Source organism: Dipodomys merriami, unplaced genomic scaffold, assembly GCF_024711535.1.
Source record: "Dipodomys merriami isolate MVZ:Mamm:240054 unplaced genomic scaffold, mDipMer1.0.p SCAF_33, whole genome shotgun sequence".
Classification (NCBI taxonomy): Eukaryota; Metazoa; Chordata; class Mammalia; order Rodentia; family Heteromyidae; genus Dipodomys; species Dipodomys merriami.
In genome coordinates, this window is record NW_027204826.1 from 13957708 (window position 1) to 13971710 (window position 14003).

The 14003-nt window shown below is 42.5% G+C and overlaps 1 protein-coding gene across 3 annotated transcripts in view; it reads right to left on the reverse strand.

Moving 5' to 3' along the window:
- Nucleotides 1–14003, reverse strand: part of Mctp2 (multiple C2 and transmembrane domain containing 2) — a 133285-nt gene that overhangs the window by 44858 nt on the left and 74424 nt on the right. For all 3 annotated transcript variants that reach the window (XM_070043178.1, XM_070043177.1, XM_070043179.1), the window contains 3 exons: nt 6320–6421; nt 5804–5878; nt 3554–3673 (listed from right to left, as the gene is read on the reverse strand). In XM_070043178.1, coding sequence (XP_069899279.1) covers nt 3554–3673; nt 5804–5878; nt 6320–6421 — 297 coding nt within the window. The remainder of the gene's footprint in view (nt 1–3553; nt 3674–5803; nt 5879–6319; nt 6422–14003) is intronic.

Below are 14003 nucleotides of genomic sequence, written 5' to 3' on the forward strand. Positions count from 1 at the left end.
GTGGAACATGCAAGATGCTTCCAGAGAAGGCAGAGAAGAGACCCGGTTCATTGATGAGCCTCCATGTCCACATCTGGCTCACCTCACCTGAAAATTCAAGGCTCTACAGAAAGATACCTTACACTGGAGACTCACACACACAGTACCATCGCGACTGGCGTCCCCAGCAGCAGCGCCACGAGACCGCTATGCCGAAACAAAAAAGCCATACAAGAAAAAAGAGATGATCCCACACAACAAATGAATCTTGTCATTAAGAAATAACTAAGGAAAGCCCGGCACTGGTGGCTCACACCTCTAATCCCAGCTAGTAAGGAGGCTGAGATCTGAGGATCTCACTTCAAAGCCAGCCCAGGCAGGAAAGTCCATGAGACTCTAATCTCCAAGAAACCACTAAGAAAACCACAAGTGGTGCTGTGGCTCAAGTGGTAGAGCGCTCGCCTTGAGCTGAAGAGCTGAGGGACCGCGCCCAGGCCCAGAGTTCAAGTCCCACGACCGACAAAAAATAAATAAGTAATACATAAAATAGTAGACTAGAAGAGAGCTAAAACAATTCTCTCTTGGTCCTTTCCAAAAACAAAAAGTATTTTCTTTGTAACCTCTTGATTTAAATAGCAGAAATGGCTTTGACACGATCACGGGGAACCTTTAGTAAAACCCCACACTTGGTGAGCTCAGAGCTAAGAACTCTCAGCATCCCTGTGGGAGATGCTCCATGCTTGAGCAACACAAACATGCTAGGGCCCCTGGAGTGTGAAGTTTCAGATGAAACTCAAGATGGGTGGCGAGCACACTGCCTTCCCATGCTGTTGTGGTTCTGTGTGCACAGTTACCCCGAGGACTCTGTGGGGGAGGGGTACAGGGACATTCCGCCCAGACCCCCACACGCCCAGATGTGCAATATTAGCGACACACACCCTGCTGTGCCCTATAGCTCTAGATGATCTGTAAGGTACAATACAGGCAACTCTAACTCAGGTATAGGTTCGCGAATGTAGGCACAGGACATATATGCCAATGGGACATAGGCGGAAGAAATGTGAAGTCATTGTAATCCTGTTGCATTAAGGGGGTGGGGGATGCCTAAATTTATTTATACAGATGTAATCTCACCCCTCTCCCCCTCCCCGCAAATCTTTCCAATACAGACGCGGAACTATATGGAGTTTGTAACTAGCTGCTTTTTCTTTTCTTTTTCCTTCTCAATGATACCCTGAGGGAAATAGCTCCCTGTCCACAGGCAGTTTCATAAACACCAGTGAAAAGAACGGCAGCTGTATCCCCCTTTCTGTGGGTCTTAGACATCTGAAGACACAAGGCTGCCTCTGCCAGCCGTGCCCAGGGCTGGGCTAGGAGGTGATGTCCAGCAGAGAGACCCACCCGGAACACAGCAGCAGAGAAGTGGAGCCCTGCCAGGACGGCCTTCCCGCCCGTCTAGAAGTCCTCTCTCCCGGACAAACTGTTTCTATTCATTTCTTCTAATCTTTCTTGAGATCAGACTGGCAGCTCATTAATCATTTCTGTCATCTCCCACCTCCCCCCCCCCCCACCAATCCTAAGCCACCACCACTCCCAAACCCAGGGCAACAGATCCCTGTTTTTCTTTTAAAAAAAAAAAATCACAGAGCCAGAAACTGAACTTGAGAAAGAGGAGCCCCCAGGTCCTCACGGCAGCAGTCTGGAAGAAACCACAAGTTGTGTTCACATTTCCCCCTTTCGCCCAGAATTGCACAGAGCATTATTACGTGGGAAGTTTTGAAGAGGAATCCAAGGGAGGCCGAGGTGGTAAGCACAGAAGCCTAGCCCACTGAAGAGGACCTGGGAGAGGGAAATGGATACTAAATGCCAGCACAAAGGAGGATGTGGGTTAGCAAATTCCTCGTTCTTGCAGCCAAATAGGAAGCTTAGACACCAAGAAGGTATAGTAAAGAGAAAGTCTGCTCTGCGTCGTGGCTCAAGTCTAATCTCAGCTGCTTGGGAGTGAGAGATTGGTGAGACTGTCATCTGAAGCCATCCACCCCGAGCACAAAAGTTCATAATCTCCCTAACTCCCCTAATAGAGAGACAGCAGAGACCATGGTGGGCATGACATGGATTAAGACGTACTATGCTCATAAAGTGACCTGTGGAACTGAATCCCTTTGTACAACTAATGATTAAAAGATAAAAAAGTACACACACACACACACACAGTTCGTGAGACTCCACCTCAACCAGGTTGGAAACGGTAATGCAGGAAGCCTGTTATTCTAGCATCAAATGGAAACCACAAATAGGAGGATGATAGCCCAGGCCAGCTCAGGGGCATATTGTGAGACACTACAAGGAAAATAACCAACACAAAAAGAGACTGGAAGCATGGCTCAAGTGGTAGAGTGCCAGCCTAACAAGTATGTGGCTCTGACTGAATTCAACCCCTAGAACCACCAAAAAGAGCAAGAGAGAAAGAGAGAGAGAGACAGAGAGAGAGAGAGACACACACACAGAGACTGAAAATGGACACACAGGCAACATAGCTCCTCTAGGCCCTGAAATGACCAAACAAAATGGTAGAAGAAATATCAAACTCCCAGTTTCCTATAGCAGAATGATACAGCAATAGCCTTTTATGGAGCAAATATACTGATGGTGTAAAAAATGAGAGCGGGACCCTTAACTGAGTCACATCTAGGAAATATTTTTTTTCAGGCTCATAGGATAGGAGAAAACAAAATCACTGACACTATTCTGACTACACGAAGGTAGATTCACGCCACCCACAGAAATTATGCCCTACATTCACTCATTCATCATACCAGACTAGCTCCTACCGTAATCTCTGTTCTGTATAGATTAATGATGTAATACCAAGTATGCAAGCTTTACCCTCGGGAGACATGGAAGTCATTTACAATCTGATTAAGGGTAAGTCCATTTTCAAATGAGACGGAAAGCCCAGAGATGTGAAATGAAGGCGTTGTGCCATCTGTGAAGATTCCAATACTCTCTCCCTGACAGGTTTTTGTGGCTTTGAGTCTGTGGTTTTGTTACCTCTACAAGCACAAGCTGGTGAGAGGAAGGTGGGGGTCTCCACTGCCACATTCAGCCCAATTGTAATACGTACTCATCAGCTAAGCTCCAAATGGCTTGATGCAAACCCGAGTGTTTCATATTCATGTCTATGAGTGACTCCCAGAAAACCTAAACTGGGCCAACTTAGGTATAATCTAATCATGTGATTTTTTTTTTCAGCTACCATTTTGAAACATTGTGGGCCATTGCCAACCCCAAAGGAGGGAAATAATCAAAAATGAGAATACGCTACAGCCTTGGCAACAGAACAATGATGGTGCTATTTTAAAATACCAGCAGCCGTAAGCTGGCCACGAAACAATGTATGAGTAGGATTCGAGGTAAGACCGGATTTTCACATGTTAACTTTCACCCTTAGGTAAGGGTAAGTACAGCATGAGAAAGATAACTTCCTCCATAACCTCCTATGCCAGGAGATATCATAGAAAGACCAATGGAGATGAACACACAGCAATTAATTTGGACTTAAAAGGAAACTTACCACGAATGCTATTGTACTTCGCAACGTGGATTCCCACTGAAAACAACCTTTGAGGAACTGTATTGTATTCCATATCGCCAAGGAGAGTCTTTTTACCCGGTCTACATCTCTTGACAAAATCTGATTTAAAAAAATACAAAAAGTATTCCAAATAGTTCCTTTATATCAAGAAGACTAGCCATTTAAATTATATCCTACAGAGGTACCAATTGAATAAGCAAAGGGAAGACTCCCCTACTTCTAAAACTCTGCTTAAAATATTATCCCCAAAGGAAAAGCACATCCAATTACTCTGAAGTTCATCTGTTTTAATAATGTTTAGTAATAAACAATAATATTCAGTACTGCAACCAGGCATACTGCATATGTAGGGGAGATAGAAGGAAGAGAGAGAGAAAAGAGATAGAGAAACAGAAAGCTTGAAAGAAGGGAAAGAGAAAGAAAGAAACAGAGAGCTTGAGAGAGAAAAATACAGAAGTATAGTAAGATGAAAGCAGTTTAAAAAAATAGGACTGAGGGTTGGCATTTTGTTTGGAAGCAAATGGCTGGATTAATAGCAGACACTGGCAATTACTACAACTGCTCTAGGCCGGAAGTTTATGAGAAAATATCATTTGGGAAGGGGATTCCAATTCTGCCACTTCCTAGCTGTGCCATCTTGGGCAACCTTCTTAACCTCTCCCACCCAATTGGGTTAATATTATGTCTCCTCTTACAAGCAGCTGTGAGAATTAAGGGCCTGGGGGGAAGGAGGAGTACTGCTATATAGCCAATCGCTTTGAAGTATTTATCTCCTCAGCAAACGTTTCAACGGTTGTGAACATCCAGTGAGGCTCAGTAATAAGCAGCACAGGGAGAGAGTCCTGACACACCCCGGGATTTCAATCCCCCATCCCTGGCTGCTCTCAGAGCCCAGAGACACCCCACGTGGAGGAGATCTTGTTTTGCAAAGGAAATGTCTTCTCTCTCAGTGGTAGGCAGATTCATTTCAATTTGTCTGCAAAGCAGATGAGCCAACAACCCTAAGTCGGGTTTTAACTTTCAAGCAGAGAGAAAGGCAATCATAACAATAATAATAAATAATAAAACTCAGATTACACAAAATTAAATATGACACTCAAGGCCCTGGTAGACCAGCTCTAAACACGAGGGATGTTTCTCTTTCCAAGACAGGCACAGGCTTTGCCCAGCACACCCAAAAAGTTCCCCAGGGGACAACAGGATAAGATGCTTTCATAGCCCGCGGCTCTGTGTCGTCCACAGCTGCTCCCCGCAGAGGAAATGGTGGAAGTAATAAACACTTTGAAAAGGGGGACACGCTGTCCTCTACCTAACAACTCGAGAGGACAGGGGGGACAGAATGCAAAGCTAGGGTGTGTCTCAAACAAGGGAAGGGGGGAGCGGAACTCTGAACCAAGTGATCAAGCTCATAATCCAAAAATAAATAAATAAGGTGAAAGGTCCCCTTTCTGTCCCAAAACTTCACTTTTTGTTCAACAGAGAGGAATTCAGGGTGACAGGAAGAGGGAGTTAATTCCTTGTGGGGTAAAATGTCAACAGGGACCAAATTTAGACTATGTAAAAGTTATGTTTGGGTAACCCGGGGTCCACAGCCCCCCACAAACCTGCTGGGCAGCCTTTCTTTACCATCAGCAGAGAGGAAAGCTTCCTGCGACCCACAGAGATTAAAAGGTTGACTGAGCACAGGAGGGCCACCAAGGAAATCGGGACAGCATTCATGTTCCGCAATGGAAAATGTCATCTAGAAGATGATTCAGGAGCATCCTAGAAGCTGATAGCTTCTTTCCCCGATGGGTATGTTTTTGGAGTTGTGGATTGTTTTTGTGCCGGTCCTGGGGCTTGAACTCAGGGCCTGGTGCTGTCCGTAGTTAGCTTATTCACTCAAGGCTAGAGCTCTAGCACTTGAGCTACTGTTCCACTGATAGCTTGTTTGCTGGGTTCCTTGGAGATGAAGAGCCTCATGGACTTTTCTGCCCAGGCTGACTTTGAACTATGGTCTCAACCACCTGAGTAACCAGGATTACAGACATGAGCCACTGCCCCTTGAGTCTTAGCAAGCTCTCTAAAACCCTCTCCTGGGATGGAGACAAAGACGTAGAGAGATGCAGGAATATGGGAGGAGACAGGGGTTGGTGGGAAATGAAGAGGCACAAGCCAAGGCACAACAGATGACTTCAGTCCAGGTGCTGAACTATGGTGCCAAGCCTGCTTCTCGTGGCCCACACCTACCTTCTTTGACAGCTTGCGGCTATCTTCAACAAAGCGCTTTTCTCTGGGAGTAAATGTCCTCAGACTTGCTTTGACCTAGAAAACATCATTGTTAAAAAGGGCAGAATTCATACACATACTTACACACACAAACATTATTGTTATTGTAGAGGTGATATACAGAGGGGTTACAGTTGCATGAGTAATAAGTACGTAAGTAATAAGTACATCATAAGTAATAAGGTAATAAGTACATCTCTTTTTGAACCATGTCTCCCCTTCCCTCTCTCTCTCTCTCCCAGTTTTTCCCTCCCATCCCCACCCACAAGGTGTACAGTTCACATTCCATTTGTAAGGAAATGGAAAGGCTTGGAAAAAATTATATTAAGTGAAAGTAAGCCAGATCCAAAGAAACATAGGTCCCATGGTTTCTCTCCTTGGTGGTTAACTAAAATGTGCCTCTAAATCTACAAGTAAACACACTAGGATTGTCTTTAGTTATGGAATAAATGGGAAGTATGATGCCATAAGACTTACTGGATTATATATGAGGTCCATTTCTAAGTAAATTGTTCCTTTAAATGCTTGTTCTAAATCTTTATTCTTCAATACATAACAATTCGGTTGTCCATCTCTAATCTGTTCAAACCAAAAAGATGGAATCCATATTAAGGCAACTCTTGTTTACTGGTTGGGATGGTAATAGCTTTGAACTCAGGGCCTAGTGTTTTTTAGGCAGGTAATCTACCCCCCACCCCAATCCACATATATACACCCCCTTACCCCAGTTTCCGGTATAAACTTTGTCACTGAAATGTAATAACCAAAGCTAACTTTGACAAGGTAGAGAACGTAGAATGATTCCTGATGAAACAAATATCCATCCTAAATCAATGTTTAGTGCTAGTGTCCTTTATCTGCTAGGAAGATAAATTAACAGGTGTGTTGATTGGTACAAATTAAATGACGCAAGTGTTTGTTTTTCCTTCCAACATCTCAGAGGTTATACATTTCCACATTCTCAAAATTGATAGCTTATAAACCTCTGGCCAATCTTCCTCCAGATTGACAAGGCCAGGGGGTGAGAAGGGAAATCACGGACTAGGAAACTGTCATAAATCAGAAGAGACATGGGAAACGAGATGTGTAAATGCCATGTGGTGTTCTGAATTAGACCCTGACGCCGCAAAGGACATTAGTGCAAAAGCTACGAAAATCCAAACAAAGACCAAAGTTGAGTTTATTAATAACACTTCCCCGACAGATGCTTTGACAAATGCATCATGGTAAAGTTAAGATGCTCACGTGAGGAGAAGGTAGCCAAAAGGTTACTGAGCACACTCTGCCATTTCTAAGTTTAACATTATTCCCCAAATAGAGCATTAAAATATGTTGGACAAAAAAGGAACCTTTTTTTTTTAATAAAGGGATCAGCGTTTCTCTCACTCAGAAACAATGCACAGCAAATAAGTAAATCAGCTTAGCTCAAGTTGAGGTCAAAATCATGCAAAACTGCCCAAAGGGCCAGCAAACCTTCCTAACACACAAGTCCTTCCAACGTGTGCTCTCTACCTATACTAGCTCTACCCCCTCTCTTCCTCAATCACTAAGCTACCTGTAGGCACAGCTTACATCTATGAAAAACAACTCCTGCATTATTTTAGAAAGTAGTCAGCTTCCACAAAAGGCCAACTTCATTAGCTAGATTTAATCATGTTCAGATTTGGTAAGAGTCATACATCTTGATACATGGGAATGGGATGGATGGATAGACAGAAAGATGCATACATACATATGTAAATATGTAGATAAAACAGACAGGCAGGCAGACAGACAGACAGACAGACAGGCAGACAGGCAGACAGACAGACAGGCAGACAGGCAGACAGAGACATATAAAAATACTCTGGATTTTAAGCAGCATGCTGTTAACTCTAAGAGAGCCATGGCAAATTCGGGTTGACTGTGCGTCCCACAAGGGATTGTAATGATCAATCATTTAACTTAGGAAACTCAAGGGCATGAAATCTGAGCCATATTTTAAGTGACTATTGGTGTCATTACAAGCCTTCACACAAGTGTTCTTATAAACAGTGAGGGAAATGAGGTGAATCTGGCACAGGGGGAAACAGTAATTGAACATTACAAGGGAGAGGTATCTTCCTTCCCCAAGTCACCCCACCTCTCTCTGATTGAATAGCTTTTATACAGAAAGATGGTTTTCCTGGCCGGTGACTGAGAGGAAAGGGCTGCCCCCTATAAAGACCGGGTTTCCTTCCTCCACGGTGTCCAAACAGGATCTGGAGTTTCCGCTCCGATACACAGCCTCACTTAATAAATGGTGGGTGTTAAAGTTGAAAGAAATAAATACAGAAATGGAATGTCACTTGGCCACGCTGAAGTCAGCCCAATTGTATTTGTTTCAAGCCTCACTCATTGTAAGGCTATCTTAAAATTTCCATGATTGCTTAAGGAACAGGGAAGGTCAACGGAAGAACCGGAGGTATCAGTATAAAAAGAAATATGTTATAGCAAAAGGAGATTTTTTTCCTTTTTTTTAATTTGGTCAATGGCCATATCCTGTTACTCAATGTCCCATCCATTGTGTCCGCAAAGACCAGTATCCACCTAGGAACATGAAAGCCATCATCAAAGCCAGAGGTACAATCAAGCTGTTCGTGCTTAGCACTTAAAACATACTGTCTGAGTTTGAAAATTACCAACAAGATAAACTTAAGTCCCTTTTGACACTCCCAAACTATACAGCCCTTCCCCTTAGCAGAACGTAAGATAGGAATTTGGTTCATATCTTTTATTTTTATTGAAACTTCATACTCTTAAAATAGCTCTGACAAAAACTGCTTAAAATTTTCTTTTACCAAAGTAATAAACTGAGTGAATTTTACAACTTTATTTTGGATCTACCAATATGATTCGCTAATTTATATATATATATATATATATATATATATATATATGGATGTGTGTCTCACTTTTTTACTGCTATACAATATTCAAAATACAAATAAGGAACAAATTCTTGATTCTTTTGACAACTCTTGTCGATTTTTTGTTTTTTAAAGCCATTATCTAAAAATGTTGCTTGGAAAGTGGTAACAGGTTTGAAGAAGAGAAAGCATAAATCTGTTAGAAATGCACATGGGTTAAAAACAGGTAGATGGGAGCTGGGAAGGTGGTTCAGTGGTAGAGCGCTTGCCTCACACACATGAGGCCCTGGGTTTGATTCTTCAGCACCACTTAAGCAGAAAATGCCAGAAGTTGTGCTGTGGCTCAAGTGGTAGAGCGCTAGCCTTGAACTGAAGAGCTGAGGGACCGCGCCCAGGCCCAGAGTTCAGGCCCCATGACACACCAACAAAAAGGAGGAGGAGGAGGACGAAGAGGAGGAAGAGGAGATGACTATGTAACAACATAAGTAAACACTAGCATAGTAACAGAAGAAATTATCTTTTCATTTCTGCCCACTCCATAGGATTCAACTTCCAACATAGAAACACCAATCTCCTCCATGAGAGCATATCCAGGCTAGGAAATTAAATGGAGCCACACACCTGCCTAAAACCAGGTTTCCAATTTATACTTAAAACAATGGAAGGGTTGCTCTTAATCAAAATGCATTGTACCCAAAAGCAGATAGATCAAAGTATAACCCCTCTGTACAACTACCTAAAGATAATTTAAAAAACATACATCTGAATTTTTTTAAAGCTTCAATGTCATCTCTCACAGTGTATGGTTTCAAACATCTATTAAATGAGAAAAATATAAGCCTAGTCAAAAGACTATTTTAAGGAGTCATGATTCATGTAGACCTTCATCCTAGAAATGAGGACTGCATAAAACTTTATTACGAGTTAATGCTGAGACGTCCCCATCTACAGACTTAAAAATAAACATGACAGAGTATGTAACTCATCCCCAAGGGAAGACTCTCCATTCACTTGGAAATTCCTTCTGGGCTGAGATCTGGAAGGGGGTCATTTTACTGAAGAATAAGGGTCTTCAATAAAATCCTAAACTGAGTTTCACAAAGTAAACTCTAAGTCACTCAAGACCCGTATCTTCATATTCACCTCCGTGCGGAAAAGCAGCACATGCTCCTAAGAGACACCATGAGAAAAAGCAGCTCCACAGAGCAATGGCACAGGAAGAGACATTCTCATCAGCAGAAAAATAAGCATTTCCAGGACCTTTCTGTCATTTTCCGACACACTATGACTCATCAGAAAGCTTTTGCTCAGGAGCAAAGTAACAGTCAATTGCTGGCATCATTAGCCAGTGAAAAAAGGACCTTCAGGAAGTCTTCTTTCTAAGCAATGGTTCAGGGTGTGGGGGCCGAAGGAGAAGTTGCTGAGAAGGTAGTCTGGGTTGAAAGTTTAAACTGTGGTCACTGTTGAACCATTTGGTGTTTGCTCTGTATAAGTAAATATTAGCCCTCCTGAAACGAACTGCAAATGCAGGAACTTTTTTATATCTTAAAAAAGAAAAAACATTAAACCAAGCAGAGTGGTATAGACCTGTAATATCAGCTACTTGGGAAGCGGGAATAGGAGGAACTTGTGGTTCAAGGCCTTCCCAGGCAGTCAGTGAGATCCTAACTCAAAAACCAACCAGCCAGGAGCCAGTGGCTCACGCCTGCCATCCTAGCTACTCAGGAGGCTGAGATCTGAGAATCATGGTTCAAAGTTAGCCCAGGTCAGAAAGTTCATGAGATTCTTTTTTTTTTCTCTTTGTTGGTCATGGGGCCTGAACTCGGCCTGGGCACTGTCCCTCAGCTCTTCAGCTCAAGACTAGCACTCTACCACTTGAGCCATAGTGGTACTTCCAGCTTTTTCTGCTTATGTGTTGCTGAAAAATGGAATCCACGGTCTCATGAATGCAAGGTAAGCACTCTACCACTGAATCACCTTCCCAGCCCCTGTGAGACTCTTTATCTCCAATATACCACTAGAAAACTGGAAATGGCATTATAGCTCAAGAGGTAGAGCACCTGCCTTGACCTGAAGAGCTGAGGGACAGCGCCCAGGCCCAGAGTTCAAGCCCCACAACCGACAAACAATAAAACACACACACAAAAAAAAAACAGAAGTCATACCATATCCTACCATCCCAGCTACTCAGGAAGCAGAGGTGGACAGATCAAAGTCTAATGCTGGCCAGGGCAAAAAAATAAGAGACCCCAGCTGACAAAAAATAAGCAAGCTAGAGCAAAAAGGGTTAGAGGCTAGGCTCACAAGGTAGAGCCTCTGCCTACCAAGTGTGTTAAGGTCTTTAATTCAATCCCTAGAACTATAAAATATAAAGAGGAGGAAAAAAAGTAATTGGTTTAGGCTTTGACTTAGTCTTTCTAAAGAAAAGTATGTTACTGGAGCCCCACATAGAGTCTATTCTACTTTAGGTAACTCATTTGTAACCACTTGCACACCAGTATGTTTACTTGTAGATTTAAAGGTACACTCTTAATTTACATATTCTTGTCTCTTCAGATTAACCTTGTAATGAAATGGCTTGTCCATTTCACTGGCTCTTTGAAGAGGGAAGGAACTAATACATGGAGTGCTCGATTCTACCCATTGTTTTTTGTTACTAGTGCCCTTTCATTTTTCTTTTCATTTCTGTGTGCTCCTTGGTTTTATGTTCTTTTACAATGCTGGGACGTGAACCCAGGGTTTTGTGCATATCGGACAAATGCTCTACTGTTGAGCTATCCACCAAGACTTTCCCAAATTCCTTCCTACTTTATTTTATTCATGGTTGTTTCTTTTGGTGAAGCCCTTAATTAATTTTCAACATTTATGTTTGTTTAATGACAAAGCCATTCAAGTTACGAATTTCCCGTGAACAAAACTTTGGCTTTTTCCCTAGGTTATACGTATAGTATTTAATTGTCAATTTTTTCAAGAAGTCTATCATTGTAAATTTCAATATCCACATTAGATACTTGGGATATTTTTCCCACCAAGTAGTTCCACATTTGTTTCTCTTGTTATTAAATTCTCTTTTTATAGTAGTGCAACCACAGTGTAAAGTGGCCCTTCCTAGAATCTGAGGAGTTACCCAATGGGTATCTGAGCAGAGTATGTTCTATTTTCTATCTGCATGAATACACCTACATCATATTGACAGCTTATTGTCTAAACCTTGCCACTACTTTGTCTAGAAATTGTTTAGATAGTGAAAGAAAATTCTAGAATCTCAGGCCTAGAAATCTAGTAGCTGTCAAGTGGCCCACGGGGATGTTTGCTGCTGACAAACACATCCTAGAATTTGGACTGACAAACATTGGGGTTTTCAAGAATGATCACAGCCTGACCAGACGGTGGTGGCACATGCCTATAATCCCAGCTAGGTAGGAGAAGGAGAGCCACAGTGACCCATTCCACGTCCTGAGTAGGGTCCTGACACCTCCAACATGTTTAAGGTATTCTTTCTCAGGTTCTAGAGCAGATGGAAAATTTTACTGATCATCTTTTATTTCTTTCAGTGGACGTGTTGGACCATGAGTAGATGAGGAATGTGGATTGTCTATGTGGAAAAGTGACCATTCTCTGCCCCACACTGAAATCCAGGTCAAGACTATTTTCTCTCTACATTTATTGGCATATATTAATTGTACAAAGTTGATGATTTTCTCCGTGACATTTTTAATCCTTTGCGTATTTGACATCCATACTGAAAGAAGTATATGTATCAAAGCGGGTAGTTGACCAAGAGATAGGTGTACACTTAGAATTAAAACGATCCAAGCCAATGAACCTATTGATTGTGGTTATAAGTCCATGATCACATGGGTCTCCCTTTGTTCCTGGCCTACACCGTGGCTTCAAGCTCACTCACATAAAGAATTCCCTGATCAACTATCTCCTGAATAGCTAACTGTGGTAACAGAATGTTTTCCCTTCACATTGCATTGAATACCAATATTATCTACCTCAATGGCAAAAATTTTGTTGCAACCATCTAAAAACCACGTATCACTCTGCGAATCATGATCATGTAGGGGAAAAACTCCACACAGGTGGGCTGGGAAGGTGGCTCCATGGTAGAGTGCTTGCCTTGCATGTATGAGGCCCTGGGTTTGATTCTTCAGTACCACATAAGCAGAAAAAAAACCAGAAGGGGTGCTATCGCTGAAGTGGTTAGAGGGCCAGCCTTGAGCTGAAGAGCTGAGGGGCAGCGCCCAGGCCCTGAGTTCAGGCCCCACAACTGACAAAAAATTAAAATAAAAAAAAAACTCCGCACAGGTGAGCCCAGGCGGCTGAATGCCCCATTGGAAATGCAAATAAGGATTTGTGCCGCACTTACTGTGAGCAAACTGTTTTAGAAAATTCGCCTCATAAAGTTAATCAAGTGAAGCCACTACTGGTGAAGGACAAGAGGTGTGTGCACTGTGCACTGAGAACTCTGAGCTTCTGTGGGGCAGAGTGCGTGCAGAGGACTCTATGTTACTGTTTCAAGATGCAACTACTCAGGAAGCTGAGTTCAAAGCCAGCCCTAGCCAAAAAGAAAAAAAAAAGACAAAAGTCCATGAGATTCTTATCTTCAATTAACCACCCCCAAAAAAGAACATCATCCTTGAGCACAAAAGCTAAAGAACAGTGTCCAGGCCTTGAAAAGGTTCAAAACCCCAGAACTGACACCAAAATAAATAAATAAATAAATGATGCAGGGTCTCGTAAAATATTGATGACTGTTTTCTTAGTTATTTGGGAATCACAATGCTTTTTCTGTTTTACATATATAGTTAATTCAAAGAATTCCATTCACCTAGCAAGAAAATGTTGTATAAATATTGACCTGTCTACAAAAGTGCATGGAGAAATGTCAAAGAGAGAGGAGGAGGAAGAAGAAGAAGAAGAGGAGGAGGAGGAAGAAGAAGAAGAAGAAGAAGAGGAAGAGGAGGAGGAGGAGGAGGAGGAGGAGGAGGAGGAGGAGGAGGAGGAGGAAGAGGAGGAAGAAGAGGAGGAGGAGGAAGAAGAGGAAGAGGAGGAAGAAGGGGAGGAAGAGGAGGAAATAATTGTAAAAGAATGTTTCTGCTCCTTTAGACCTCTATAAAAGTGAACCCCATATTCTGTTTACATGTGTTCTTCCAGGAATAACTGACAGCGTATGTAATAATAAAAAAAAAAAAGGTGGGGGGAGGAAATCCCAAATTACCATGTCTTCTCTCTGAGTCCCGGAGCCCAGCACCAGAGGCTCAGAG